Source organism: Pinus tabuliformis, chromosome 4_2 (genome assembly GCF_031772625.1).
Source record: "Pinus tabuliformis cultivar Carrire ecotype Pingquan chromosome 4_2, CPIR1, whole genome shotgun sequence".
NCBI classification, from domain to species: Eukaryota; Viridiplantae; Streptophyta; class Pinopsida; order Pinales; family Pinaceae; genus Pinus; species Pinus tabuliformis.
In genome coordinates this window covers 168,424,366-168,439,645 of record NC_142304.1, presented here as the reverse complement: position 1 = coordinate 168,439,645, position 15,280 = coordinate 168,424,366, and the positions used below count along the sequence as shown (strand labels likewise).

The 15,280-nt window shown below is 38.9% G+C and overlaps 1 protein-coding gene across 1 annotated transcript in view; it reads right to left on the bottom strand.

Annotated features, from left to right (window-relative positions):
- The window catches only part of LOC149168713 (sodium/hydrogen exchanger 2-like), a 258,168-nt gene that overhangs the window by 131,290 nt on the left and 111,598 nt on the right, over window positions 1-15,280 (bottom strand). Inside the window, exons 4-9 of the mRNA XM_089428385.1 lie at window positions 11,085-11,144; window positions 10,930-10,976; window positions 10,620-10,814; window positions 10,446-10,492; window positions 10,006-10,072; window positions 9,754-9,854 (exon numbers count right to left, since the gene is read on the bottom strand). Coding sequence (XP_089284511.1) covers window positions 9,754-9,854; window positions 10,006-10,072; window positions 10,446-10,492; window positions 10,620-10,814; window positions 10,930-10,976; window positions 11,085-11,144 — 517 coding nt within the window. The remainder of the gene's footprint in view (window positions 1-9,753; window positions 9,855-10,005; window positions 10,073-10,445; window positions 10,493-10,619; window positions 10,815-10,929; window positions 10,977-11,084; window positions 11,145-15,280) is intronic.

The following is a 15,280-nucleotide window of genomic DNA, read 5'->3' as shown; positions in this document are numbered from 1 at the left end:
CCACAATGGGCTATTTGTATGAGGCCATGGACAGGGCCAAAGAAGGCATTCGGGCCTACTATGATGATAAGGGAGATGAGGGGTTTCAGAGACAACTCCTCCTATGGGGAGTGATTGATGAGCGATGGAACAACACACTCCATCGTCTCATTCATGCTACTGGACTTTTCCTGAACCCCCCATTTTCTTACGCATGTGGGTTTGCATTTGATGTTGAGATCATGGATGGATTCTTAACCTGTGTTCAGAAGATGGTGCGATCTCCACCAAAACATACAGAGATCTCTAAAGAAATTGAGACATATAGGATAGCAGGTGGCACATTTGGCTTTGACATGGCTATGACTGATTGGACGATTAAAATGCCAGATATTTTTTAGTTTGTAACTTTGTTTCAAATTTCATTATCTCTTCAAATTCCATTTTTTTCTTATGTTTATTTAAAATTTTATTTGTAATTTTGTTGTAGATGCATGGTGGAGAATGTAGGGTGCCAGGGTACCCCTTCTGCAAAAGCTTGCCATTCGAATCCTCAACCAAACATGTAGCTCCTCAGGATGTGAGCGCAACTGGAGTGTATTTGAAAAAATACACAACAAGAAGCGCAACAGGTTAACACTTAAACTTTTAAAATATTGCAAATTTCCAAATAAATTTTTGAATTCATTAAACACTATTTTTTTTTTAATTATTAATTATTATTTCATGATCTTTGTATAGGTTGGAGTCCTAGCGACTTAATGACATGGTCTACGTCTACTACAATCTTCGATTGTGGGTGAGGCAACTTGAGAGGACACCTGATATGGAGGCCATCTCATTGGATGGGATTGACACCACTGCTGCATGGAGGGTTGAAGCCGAGAGGCCTCTCATGGAATTTGCTAATGATTGGTTAGTGCGGGATGTAGTGGAGGGGGAGGAGGAGGAGGAACAGGAGGAGGAGGTGACACCACTTTCCCGGGCTACCACTGCTACCAGTAGGGGACGTGGTCTACCTCCTATAGCTCCTACTTCTAGTTCTTTAGCTTCTAGAGCACAGTAGACTCCACTGCCAACTCCACCAGCACCAGCATCTACATCTAGAGGGAAAGGGAAAGCTATAGCATTTTCTCGCAAGACGGGTAGAGGAAATCAATAGTATTAGTTATTTGGTTCATTTCATTGTATATGACATTATGAATCATGATATGAGATACATTATTATATTTTTTGTTGATATTTTGAGGTTGAGTTGGGACTCAGGAGTCAAGACTTACTATTCAGGACATGATTAACTGTTATGTGTGATTTTAGCACTAGAAATGATATTAAACATCTTATATATTAGTTCTTTTATCATATTTATGTGTCAATGTATTTATTTTATGTTGTAGAGTTTAGATATTAAAAAAATTGAAAAAAAATGATTATTTTTGTACCAAACTATTTTTTCCCTATTTTTTCCGATTTTTTCCTTGCGCCGATATTATCCTGATAACGATTAGTGCAACATTGGTATGAACCCATGGAATCATCCAAAGAAGACTCCTCACCGTGAAAGTCAAAAGGAATCTCCTCCTGCTCTACCTCTATCATCTCCCTAGCATCACTCAAGCATGAGTGGTTAGGTCCCCAAGGTCCGTTGCAGACAAAGCAAAGTCCATTCCTCCTCATCTCACTCTTGCTACATGATCCCCCAATCTTGTGCTGCTCCTCTCCGGTCAACTGCCTCATGAACATCCCAATGTTCTGCTGAACCACCCTCTCGGCTAGCTCATAAGTAGCAGGTGAGACCAACTGCTCTCTCCTCCAAACAGACAACACTCGAGACTGCAACTCCCGACAAATGGCATCACGGCCTCTCATGCATGATGATAAGATGGACTGCGTGTGTGCTATGACTGTGTCAAGATGATGCTTCCTAATGTTGAAGAAGCATTGGAACATTTGCAAGATAAGATCATCACACTCGAGATCAAACATGATCTCATAAGTCCTAGTCATAGCCATAATTTCCAAAACCTAAAGCTTCTTCCCAAATGTAGGACCCACGGAGTTATCCAAGTCTCGTAAGGTTTCTACCATCAGCTTGAAGACTCTCTTCATAACATTGTCATTGTAAGGAGCTATTGGGGCAGTCAACATCATGATGCTACTAAGACAAGAGGCAACTGGAAGTGTGACCCCTTCACAAGGGTACTCCAAGAGCTTGGGTTGTATTAAAGCTAGCATGGCAAGTTTCAAAGCCCACAACAACTTCTTCCCCTCTAATTGGTCTATCCTTGAAAGGAGTTCACCCAGTTCATCTAGTTTGAAAAGGATTTTCCATGTGACCCTTATGCAATTTAAATCTGCCCTAAGTGCAAGGATTTTATGCCCTATTTCCTGCCCCTTCTGCACATCCTTTGGTTGTTCTCTCTAAAGAATGGCATAGACCCCCTTTGAGAAGGGTCTATTGTTTGTTGCTATTGGGTTATGAAGGGCATTTATAAAGGTTTGATCCATGTTTTAGTCTAATGAAGTCAAGTACATCAAACAGTTTTATACATGACTAACTGACAAACTCTCCTAATTTACAACCCAACACATTGACTCCAAAGATTACAATTTCCTTACATATACATTGACACAATAATCTTGACCAGCAAATCATGGTCCAGCAGTATGATGCGTGCAGCATGGTAATGAGGTCCAGCATAGTGATGATGAGTGCAGCACGATGCAGCACAGTGAGGTGCAGCATGATGACAAGGTGCAACACTATGATGGGTGATGGAGTCACCTGGGAGAATCAGTTGAAGCAGCATGTCTTCAACTGAGTTCATCCTCTTAGAGATGATCTATGCTCTTATTTAAGATAAGTCAAAGTGTTGACTTATGTTGTAAATGTACCAGCTCTCTCTCTCTGCTGAACTATCGAAGAACATATAAGAAGAATTGATCAAGGGTTTCCCCACATTAGGGTTTGTCCCCGGCTAGCACCACATCTTGTGTCCTCTTGTCTTGCCTTGTCTTCTGCGATCTATGTTTATGTTGTATCTGCAATTTACTTTAATGTTGATGTGATTGCTAATCTGGAAAAGGTATTGAGCTAACTATGAAAATTGGAATAAATTGCTCTAAGCATAGAACATACCTAAAATTAACAGTATAGACAGCTTGTAGGAAGTCTCAAGTACCTGACTACTACCAGACCAGATATTTCATTTATTGTTAAAATCCTCTCTAGGTTTATGCAAAATCCTTGTGACTGGTCTGCTACAAAAAGAGTTCTAAAGTGCTTGAAGGGAACCCAAGACTTTGGACTCAAATATACACAAGTGTGCGACTTCAACTTGATTGGATACTCTGATTCAGACTTCAATGGAGACAAAACTGGGGTATCTACTTCAAGTTATGCTATGAGTCTTGGATAAGGAGTTGTCTCCTGGAAATCACGCAAACAATCAGTCCCAACAGATTCCACAACAGAGGCAGAATATGTGGCAGTTATTGAGGCAATAAAAGAAATTGTGTGGCTCGGGAAAATTCTGGAAGATTTGCAGGTAAAACAAGTACATTCAACTCCACTCATGACTGACAACACCTCTTCAATAAAGTTGGCCAAGAACCCAAAGTTCCATGATCGAACAAAGCACATCAATACAAAATACATCTAATTCGACATCATGTTGAGGCCAAGATAATCCATCTATGCCATTGTTCCACTAATGAGCAGATTGCAGACATCTTCACCAAAGCGCTTGGAAGACAAAAGTTCGAAAGATTCAGAACGATGCTTGGACTCACCAACATCCCTTCAGATTAAGGGGGGGAATGTTGACACCTAATCATTGGGATTGGATGAACATTTGTAAATAATGTAAATAGTAAATAATGGAGAAAAAGAAAATGAAGAGAGACTGGGAGGTGAAGTCCAAGAGTCTCTCCCTTCTTGTATATAACCATGAGAAGCCTTAATGAAGAAATGCAATTCGATTTGAGTTAGCTCCTGGCCTGACATCTTGACAGGGTTTTCCCCTCGAGTGGGGTTTTGCCCTGGCATGTACATATATCTTGTGTCTCTTGTTTTGTGATCTTCATATACACATAATATGGTAATTGCTTAATGAAAGATAAGCTAATAAAGAAGTAAAAGAAGCCAACACACTCACAAGTAATTATCAAGAAAAGATAATCAAACCCTAATATAATTGCTTTGATTTTCCAACAAAGGAGACAAGAAGAAGAAAGATTTGTCGAAGATCAAGTGCTTTAGGTGTGGTGAGTTCGGTCACTACAGTTTTCAATGTCCTCAAAGGAAGAAGGACAAGAAGGAGAAGCATGGGCAGGAAGCAGATTCGATAGAGATTGATCAGTTGTCCTCCAGGTTGGAGGAAGATTTCAGTTTGTACTCAGCTATACCTCCAGCAGAGAGGTGGGGAGACATTAAGTTCTAGACTTCAGAGATGTGCAGAGTTGGGCAGGTTCCATCGAGGTGAGCATCGGACAGATGTTTCCTCTTGGATCAATACCCTTGCTACAGGGGCCCACAATATTCAGTAGCAGGTCAATCAGTGTCGGATGGCGCAATCAATTCTTGAGGGATAGATGCAGTACTAGTTGCAATCAATTGCTGAGGAGCATAGTGTAGTTGCAGTGCAGACAGACTCAACAGGCAGCGCAAAGGCTAGTAGCAGTCAGATACTCAAGAGAGTTGAAGCATAAGGACACAGTTGATTCAGTATTTTGGAATTTAGTTGTAGTAGTTGCAGCAGCATGAGATCAATTGTAGTGCAGTGGCAGAGTTGGCAGTAGTACAATTGTACAGTGCAGTGTTAGAAACAACACAGATGCAGGGTGGTTCAGCTACAGTTTTAGCAGATGAATCAGAGTTGTGCAGTGGTTGGTGGGCAATAGCAGATTTTCACAGTTGTCAGACATCAACAGCGTGGAGATGGTATATGACTATCTAGAACACCTTCAATGCTAAGAGGGAGTGTTAAATTTTGAAGATTGGGTAGCATCAAACAAGTGTTCTATTCGCGACTTTGGTTAGAGAGACTCGATAACACAAGAGCTCCATAACCTAGGAAAAGCTTCCAGAGAAAACACCTAGAGTTGCCTTAATTAACTTAATTAGCCAGTAATTAAATTCTTCCTAAGTCTAACTTACGAAAAAGATTAATTAATAGTTTTTAATTAAGAAAGGTGAGATTTCTCTAGAAACTCACATGGATAAACCTGGAAATGATCTTAGTCGTTGATGAGGACTTAATCACGATCGTTGGTTGTCCATCAAGAGATTATAAGAGGAGGTCGATGGGGTTGGAGCAAGACACATCGAATCACATAAGAAGAGCAAGTTTCCTTGGCGGATCGATTTTCCAGAGGGCAACATTCAGTCAAAAGAATTCGAGCCAAAAGGAAGCAGGAGCAAGAGGGAGATCCGTAGCATATTTCCGGAGGAGGATTCCAGATCCGGAAGATTCAGTTGAGAGGAATGAGTTTTCCTTAGAGAGTTGCATAGGGGGCTTTAGAGGAGAGTTTGATTCATCCAGAGGAAGAGTCGATTCAGTTGTTGGGGGCTGGTATAAATTCCAGGAGGCCAAGCAAGTCACTTCTAGGGACAGAGATAGGCAAAGCTACAGGATTCAATGTGTTCCTAAGGCAATGGGAACTAGTCTGCGCAGAGGCTCACGTAGTGGCATTTCATGTATCCTAGATTGGCCAAATTTCATAGCAAAATCAGTTGTGGTGCTGAGGTATTAGCCTCATAGATATTTTGCCAGTATTTCTCTCAGATTGGATTGCTAGATTAAGCATCCAAATTGTACTCAAAATTATGTCGTTGCATAATAATAAAACCCTCATCTACTACATCGGTTTTCCCAAGTTGGATTTTTCCGAGGACAATTGTCCAAAAATAACGATGTCATATTTTTTGTGTGTGCTCTATATTTCTCAATTTTCAGCATTGTATTTTCTGCAGTGTTTTTATTTGTGAAGAAATTGTAGTGTAATTAATTCATTATTTTCCGTAACAAAATAAACAACATAATTTAATTAGTTAGAAGAATTAATTCTAGTTGTTGCATTTCAAGCGAATTTTCACATGGTATCAGAGAAAATTTGATCAAACAAGAAGCTCAGGGGCGGAAGGAAGAAATCCTCCAGATTTAGACGGAGTTTGGTAGCTCGATTTCCAGGACTACATAGGGCCTAGCCAGGCAGTGCGAATTGCTAGACAACAATTCGATTTCTTGGGGAAGATAGCTAGAAAAGTTTGAAATTGTCCGGAAGTGATTCCAGCAAGCAGAAGTTGAGAAGATCAATATTTTTACTGAGTAGGGCGGAGTTGTTTTTGCAGCAGTTTTGCAGTAGCAAAATCAGTGTCAGGTGGAAGAGAAATTGCACACACTGAGGGACTTTCTTAGAGGGTTTCCATTTTCAACCTTGTAGGAATCTCAAATTTCCAACTGTAAAGGCAAAATCGGCAAGCAGAACTGCACATTCCCGGAGGGAGTGTGAAATCCTCTGTAGGCACTCTAGAAGGAGAGGAGGAGATTCCTGTTTATTCCCAGTTGTGAGTTTTTCATAAAATAGCTTCAATAGGACTCAGAGATCAAGACAGATTAGATAGTGCATCCAACTACATTATTTGGAAGACCAAGATGTACTTTTTGCTAGAGAAATTCGGTTTGAAGACATATGAAGAAAGAGTTGTAGCAGTACCAACAGACCCGCAGCAGCTAGAGAAATACATAAAGGAAATGGTCAAGGGAAAGCGGTTGATCCTTGATGGAGTTCGGGATCATATATTCTCACACTTAGCAACCAATAATATGGCCAAAGAAATGTGTGATGCTCTCGCAGCACTATACCAAAATCCTTCCGAGAATCGAAAGATGTTCCTGAAGGAGAACCTGAGAACCACTAGGATGCAGAAGAGAGGAGTTACCCCCTATCTCACCAGAATTGAGGATATCTAGAATGAGCTTTCTGCAGTGGGAGAGGCACCACAATAAGTTGAACTTGTCCACGTGGCCATCAATGGTTTCACCAAATGGGCTACTTTCATCCAAGGCCATCACTGGACGAGATCAGCTACCTAGATGCGATCGGTTTTGGGCATATTTCATGCAGGAGGAGATGCGACTTTGTAAGGCTCTAAATAATTTACTCAAATATTTACCTTAAATAGAATATGAAACTTGTTTTAAAAATTTAACCAGAATTTATCAATTTGACGTTGAGTACCTACCTGGGTTTCTATAGTTGAAGATGCTTTTGATTTGCTACCGCTCCTGCTCCCATTACCAAAATACCAAAAGAACCATGCCAAACTGGGCACAACGTCGGTAGCCAACTCCAAAATACTTCACAATTTCAGTACCCTGGCCCCCATGCCCAAAAGTGTCAAGAACAATCAAGGCTCAGTAATCTTTGCTCAGTTTATGACTCTCTGTTGTAAATTCCTTCTCTGTTTTCTCCATTCTCCAAAAAAAAATCCTCCCTCGAAACTATTGATTTGGGGTAACATCAACTGTGCTATAAGCCTCAAATTTTGCAGGGAGGCTTGGGTACATGTATTCCAAAGAACCCAGAAAAGATTTTATTAAAATGGTTAATATTTTTAATGGGGTTCCTCAGTCAAAAATTAGGAAAATTAAAATATTAATGGGTATTAATCTAATTGTGGGTGTAACTTCTAGAAGAAGACGAGGATCAAGCCAAAATGATCTTAGCCCTTGATTAGCTTTTAATCTGGGTCGTTGAATGTCAACGAAATGATTATTTAAGGGAGCTTGAGGGTCATTTGGAAAACACACCGAGAGATCAAGAGATCGAATTTCTGAAGTGATAAGTTCTCAAGAGGAAATTATGATCGAGTAGATTTCTTGCAGTTGAGGGGCGGGGATAGCATCCGGAGAGAGAGAGAGTTTCTCAGCCGGAGAATCATCAGCAGAGAGAGGCAGAGAGTGGTCCAGCAGCTCTCATGCAGAGGCTAACGCTGGGCCAGTCAGGGCCACGCAGAAGTAGTGCAGAGGGTGAGAGACAGTCCGAGATTTTGTAGGAGGATCAGCTTCAAAAGCTGGAAGCCGAGGTGTGAGAGCAGTGATTCTAGGTTGCAGATCAATCACCTAGCTAGGTGACACAGTGCCTAGAGGGGCTGACGCTGGGACAACGTAGAGACTGCACAGAGGCAGCGTAAGGCCTGCGAGAGGCCCCTCATCCAGAGACCGGATCAACCTGGATTTTTCTCAGTGATTGTGTGAGGTAATCTCACAAAGCCTTCTACCACTATTTCTCTCTCTGTAACTGAATAACCCTTGAGGTATTCAAAGATGTATTCAGGGTTTGCTACTGCTTAATAAAATAAACCCTCATAACTGTTGCACCAGTTTTCCTGCATTGGGTTTTTCCAAGGACATTTGTCCAAAAATAACAGTGTCCAATGTGATTGTTTTCTTTGCTCAATTTCCATGTTTCAGAATCATATTTAATTAAGTGTAGGCTACTTTAGTAATGTACTTCAATGTTTCAAGAAGTAATCTGGAATATTTTTGTAATGTAATTTACAAAGTAGGAGAAATAGATTTAGCTGGTTGCAATAGGATTCCTAAGATTGTTAGATCTAGGAATTTTCACAAAAACTCCCTTTTGACTCCCTTATAAACTCTTTCTCCCACCGTCTCCACTTCTCTACCACCCTACCTATCATCTCCTCGACTCTTCTTCATTACATGCCACCTGCAATGTTTCTCTGTCTCCCTTATGTTAAATGAGTGTATATATATTACCTGACTCATTGAGGTTGCCGACTTTGTTTCTTTTGATTGAATTGATTTTATTATGGTTTTATTTTATTTATTTTAATATAATGTTTTATGGAATATATTACTTATTTTATTTATATTTTTTAATAATTCACTTTATTCTTAACATATAATTAAATTTAATTATACATCAATTAAATTTAATTCATAATTTATTATTTTTGTTGTCTATCTATATATCTTTGATTAAGGACTTAATCATATATATACATAGATATATATACGGGTGGTATTTATATATCAAAAGGCCCCATTTTCTATATATATATATATATATATATATGGTGAGTTAGAAATTTACTTCGATAATCGATTTATTAACTTAAGCATAGATAGAGTCCAACATTAAACGGTATATATGCTATTGCACTACATGCAGGTCATGAATATGTACCTATCATATGGATGCCTGTATGTGTGCTAATATTCACATTCTATTTGTAATTGTAGGTGGGTCATTACAGACTTGCTCTAGTCAAGAGTAGTCTCAGTGGCAGCAATAGAGGATCGAAGAGTGTGAAGGAGGAAGAGAACGTAGCCCTTACATCAAAGGGAAAGGAAAAGTAGGGTCTCAGACTCAAAGAAATGTTTGCACACAAAGTGTTTGTAAAAATTCATAAAACAAAAATTTAATAAACTTCGCAAGTCATGCTAACACATTTTAGCTAGGAACATTTCACCCCCATAGATGTGTACTTCAATGTAAGATAAAGAACTTGAACTCTGATCTTAATTAGCATATGCAAGGCCAAATATCCTATGGAATGGAAAACATGCCAATTGTTTACAATAAAAGTAAAACTGCACCGCACAAAGCTCCTTCCAAATAACATATGTTATAGCATAGAAGTGACAAAATAACAGGAAAACCTTTCCTAATGTAGTCGGAGAGGTCTCTTTCTGGGGTCATAGGTAGTAGTGTTCAATATTTCATTAGAGTATTATAACTTACTTGGTTGTAATCCTTGAGCTTTCAGTAACATTGTGCCATGTATAATGTGACATAACAATCCCACAGAAGAAAACCGTAAGAATCCCACTTAGGTTGAATAGCTGCCACAAAGATTCTTTAATTAGACCACAGATTAATGAAATGTGCACTTCATATCATTTCTCATTTTGAAGTTAACAGAAAAACTGATATTTCAAATGCCAGACACCACATGAAGCCACCATGCATAAGCTACTAATAGGATATCAATACCTCGGCGAGCATGTATGACAGATATGCCATGAGAATCATAATTGCAACCTCCCTATCAGTAGAATGTCTGCATCGAAAGCTAATGTTACTGGCATCATCATGATATATAAAACCAAGTGCTGCATCTGAGAAACCAAATGAAGTTGACTAAACAATTAAAATTGCTCAAAGTTGTCTAAACATTCCTAACCAATTTGAAAACAACGAGAAGCAGCAATAGAATTGAGGACTCCAGCAATTAAGGGGGATAAAATGAAAGGATGAGAAGATATAAAATTTGAACATGAGATCCATAGAGGAAAAGGTGCCAAAGTACATTAATCATGAGACACGTCCCATATGCCTTGCCCGATGTCTTGAAGACAGTAAAATCTAACTATCAATGCAAGGGAAAATTAAATTATAAAAAAATGAATGGGAATAGTTCAGTTCCCAAGGACCTTCCAAAATACAGTTTTTTGATGATGTAGGCACTCAGAAGACCAGCCTGCAACATCACAAGATATGATAGTGCTTCAAAATTGGATAAGGATTTCATCATGGAAGAAAACAATATTCCAAAAATTCCAAATAACATTACTTAACAAAGTCAGAATAAAAGAAATTTAACTTACCACAATTCCCAATGCAGTACTAGTTAAAAGCAAATAAAAAAAGTTGCCAATTAATTCAAGCGCTGTAATTGCATCCATGTTGCTGAGATCAAAGTTATGAACCGCATTAAAAAGCACAATAGATGTGGCATCGTTGACAACACCCTCCCCAAACACTAGACTATAAAGCAAGGGTGTCTCATCCTGGTTAAGAACCTGCACAACAATGTCATTCAGAAAAACTATCTCAACTCGTATCAAGCAAAAAGAAATATCTGCTAATTCAAAAAGTATCACTATTTATACATTCCTAATCATCCCAAACCATTACCTGAAGAGTGCAAACAGAATCTGTGGCAGAGAAGATTGTCCCAATGGCTGCAAATCACAAACTTTGTCCTAAGGTAAATAAATCAAAGAATATACTAAACAAAAACTAATAAGATAAATAGAAGCTTAAACAATGTACTAAGCTGCACTGCTCACCTAGGTAATCCCCTATGTCCAAAGAACCAACATCAAATTTCCGAAGGATAAAGACTGCACCTGTGCATGAACAACATGCTTTAGAAAAACAGTTTGTTTCTGACACCTACCAACAAAATATGTAATTCATGAATACCAAATGCATTGCATTGAGAGATAAGAGCATGCAGGCATGAAGAATTTCATCAGAATATCAGTCTCAGACAAATATCTTTCTATAGCAAGATATTGTATACTTAATATGGTAAGTTTGAAAAGGTCATAGGAACAATGCTAGTTGAACAGATGTTCCACAAAAATACAAGTTTCTTAAACTGTCATCTTAAGGATTAGTTCAAAAAACTTTTCCAAATGTAAAGTGCAACAAAACCCACTTTGCTTCAATCATCATAAAATCTGGAAATAAAAGAAATGCAAGCATGCATATTTACTCAAACAAACTTGGGGGATGGCTTATTTTGAAAAAATGTAGTCACTATGGATCCAGAAAAGTGCACTTTAGAATAGACCTTTTCACCCTGCCCCAGCCAATGACAATTTAAAAGACGACTCATTTGCCAAAGAGAGATAGGGGACTGAGCTCCGATGATTTTGTCACCATATTCCATTCAGTAAACAAGGGAAAATCTGGGGTTTTCATTGCCATTAACCAAGCCATTCTGGAGTGGGGATGGACTACAATCTACCATATCCATATTCCCCTTTTATGCGTGCATTTTCTTTGTTTTCAAGATTTAGTATAGGGTTTGCAATGTCCATTAAATATGCCTCTTGTCATTCTTTAATGGAAGATTTAACATTTATCTATCTAAGAATTTTTAATTGCAACATTCTTTTGTGTTGATTTCCATTTTCATTTTCTGCCTTATGTTTAATTAGTGCCCTATGAAATGTCAAAGCCATTCAACCCACTATAGGAGTATGGTGACTGAATTGACCCTCACAACTGATAGAGGATGAGGTGCAAGCTATCTGGAAAGGAAATATATGGCAGAATCAACCACTTGAAATACCGCCTTGCCAAAATCTAAGGGTTGCCATTCATATACCCTGAAAATCATCCATATTGCAAATCAGTCAATTCTTGACATTGTTCGGAGAAATGAGAAGGAAGAATTGTGGATCAAAATTGCAGCTAATCTCCCCAAAGGAAAAAAATTATTTTGGTAGCAAAATTTAAGCTTTGGTTCATTACATTGAAAGTGGGATTGGTGCCTAGAATTATTACTGGGCAAACGTGGTTTATGAGGCAATGATTAATGAGCCATTTCTCATGCAATGAGGGAAAACTGAAACTAAAATGAACAAATTACAGTACCCTTATATGGCTGTCCAAGAATACACAAAATGGTTTATCACCCCTAATTAAGTACACCAAAGGGCATACGTACTACTGTGATGTAAATTCCAGCCTCTTCAAACTAAAAAATATGACATTCCTTCAACATTTTCCAGCAGCAAACATAAAGAATTTAAATGGAAATAAGCCACACATAAACTCTTCTAAGCAAAGAACAAAGTTACCAAATTAAAAGCCCTCTTGACATGTTTGAAGAAACCAAATTTGCAACATTCCACTTAAACAATTTATATCCAAAATCATAAACCTTTGTAACAACCAAAAGTCGTATATGCAGCGGAAATCTTTCGAATACTTCAAAGGCATAAATGTCCATTGTAAGACAAGTAATTGTCTATTGAATTGATGTAAGATATGAGATGATTACAAATGAGAATGAGGGTCTGATTATATACCCCAGGCAGATGCCTTTTCATGAATGATCATGTCTCTAAGACATGCCTCTTCATTACTAACTAACTAGCCATTCATTAATTGATTATTATTTATTATTATTATTATTATATTTATATTTATATTTATTATTTTTATATGAATTATATTCATAACATTACCTCTCTCTTCAAGAAGCTTTGTCCTCAAAACTTACTGAGAATATCTTCTCGGCTCTGAACTTTCATCTTTGTTGATACAAGATGATATGATGCTCTGAGTGATAGACAAAATTGTCGTACTAAGAACAGAGTGGACCATCCTAGATTAATCTTCTATGGAATCTTCTAATCTCTGAAAATTTGTGATGAATAGTTATCATAGGATTGGATTCCGCAAACTTCAGTATTATTGGGAACATAAATTTGTCGTAAATGCTTTGAGTGATACTAGTACATAGATTGATTAGAAAGTTTGCTCTTGTGATTTGGATGTTGATAAATAGTTCTTCTAGTTGGACTTTCCCTTATCATGTTAGTAATTGCTTACTAATTTCCTTCAGGCGTTGTTGTTATTGAGTTGGCCACTAAAAAGTTCGAAAGATGAGGCTTGCTTGCCTTCTAAGTAAAGTGCAATGTCTTCTAGGGAAAGGGAGGGAGGATTTAAGGGTCGGACTTATGGGATATGACTTATGAAGGAACTTCCCAATCCCTAAAATCCTTATTGTAATTGGTATCCTGGATGGTTCTTGAAGAATTATATTTTCAAAGGAATGGGACCACACGGGACCAAGTGGACCCGTCTAGGATGGGAGGAATGAGTATAGCAACCAATGAAGTTCTTACCTATAATGTTCCTAATTAGGAACGTAAGTGATATACAAAGCATGTAAACAATCCAACAATCAGAAAAACGAAATATACATTAAGCACCCATGGAAACAATGGGTATAGAGAACTGTTGAGCCATTTTATTACTTCTTCATAAGCAAATACAATAGTAAAATAGAATGGTGCACCTAGGCTTGTCTCAATGGACAAGCATGACAAAACCCAGGTGAGAAAATGTTGAACTGAAGGATGCTACAACTCCTGCACCAAACTGAACTGCGTTGCCCTAGAAAACTGCTCTGTCTGCTGACTTTGAAGGGCTGGAATCACGGCTTCCCGTGCTCAGAAATTTATGAGATTTCAGCTTCTTTCTCTTTGGCCTAAACCCAGAAAAACCCCCGAAGGAATTGGCCAAATGTTGACCTTGGAATTTTGGCCCAAATTCCCCTTAGCTCCTCTAACTGCTGGTTGAGTTGGGACCCCTATTTGACCCCTTGGATCTGCCCAGAAAATTCTATAAATTTAGGAATGTGATCCTTGCCCAAAACCCAGAAAAACCCAGAAAGGGTTTCCCTTGGTTCCAACCTTCAAAAATAGACCCTTCACAGCTTTGCCCTCTTCCAATTTCAAATTTTATTGCTATGATTGATCCTGTCAATCTCTGCCCTCCCAACTCCAGCAATCCTCCTCAAATGGCCCTCCAAGTGATCTCCTACTTCTCTCGGCCAGCTCTAGCTCTACAATTCCTTCCTCCAACTCCCAGGTGAGCCTAGTGATGGCTCTCTGCGCAAGCCCAGGTAACTATAAATCGGGCTGTTGGGATGTTGACTCCAAACTCGCAAGAAAGACTGGCCCTTTGCTCTCCCAATCCTCTAACTCCCCCGACAAATGCTTAATCACTGATAGCTCCAAACTCCCCTTGCGTATTCTCCAGCTAGCCAAAAATACACACTCCTTGTTGTGGTTGAATGGTAGTGCTGTAACACACTCCTAGAAATCCTGAAATACTTATGGAACTACCTCCTCTCTAGGGCGGGCACAAATGGTCCCCCAAAGTAGAGGTTGAATCTCTTGCTTGATAGATTCGTGGCTAAACAGTCAGTTGACTCAGCTAAACAACATAGTGAACAGTGAAGTAATTTTGATTGCAAGGTGTAAGAATGAATCCAAAATGAGAGCTGCTCCCTCCTTATAACTCCTTGGGCCTCCCTAGCCTCATGTGGGCCCCTCCATCCACCTATTCGACTTTCCCTCCAAGCTATTCGAATGGGCCAATTCGAACTCCCATGTGGGTGGCCCCCACATTCCACTAGCAACCAAATAAAGTCGAATTGCCTCCTAAGTCCCTAAGTCGAAAATGATGGGTTCTCTTCCTTAGGCAAAATTGTGTAGCATCACCCTGTTACAAATGTATTCGAGAAGGAACATGACATTACCCTAGACAAAGTGGGGAAAAGGATCAAAGAAAGAATTTTCACTTGAAGGTGTGGATTTTGATCCTATGTGGCACTAGCCTTGGGGATGCTATGGAATGTCCCTTCCTAAATTAAATTGTTATGGGTTTATCTATTCTATAATTTTGACTATTTTGGAAGCATGAGGCCCATGGGAATTTGGAGAGAGACCCATCAAGG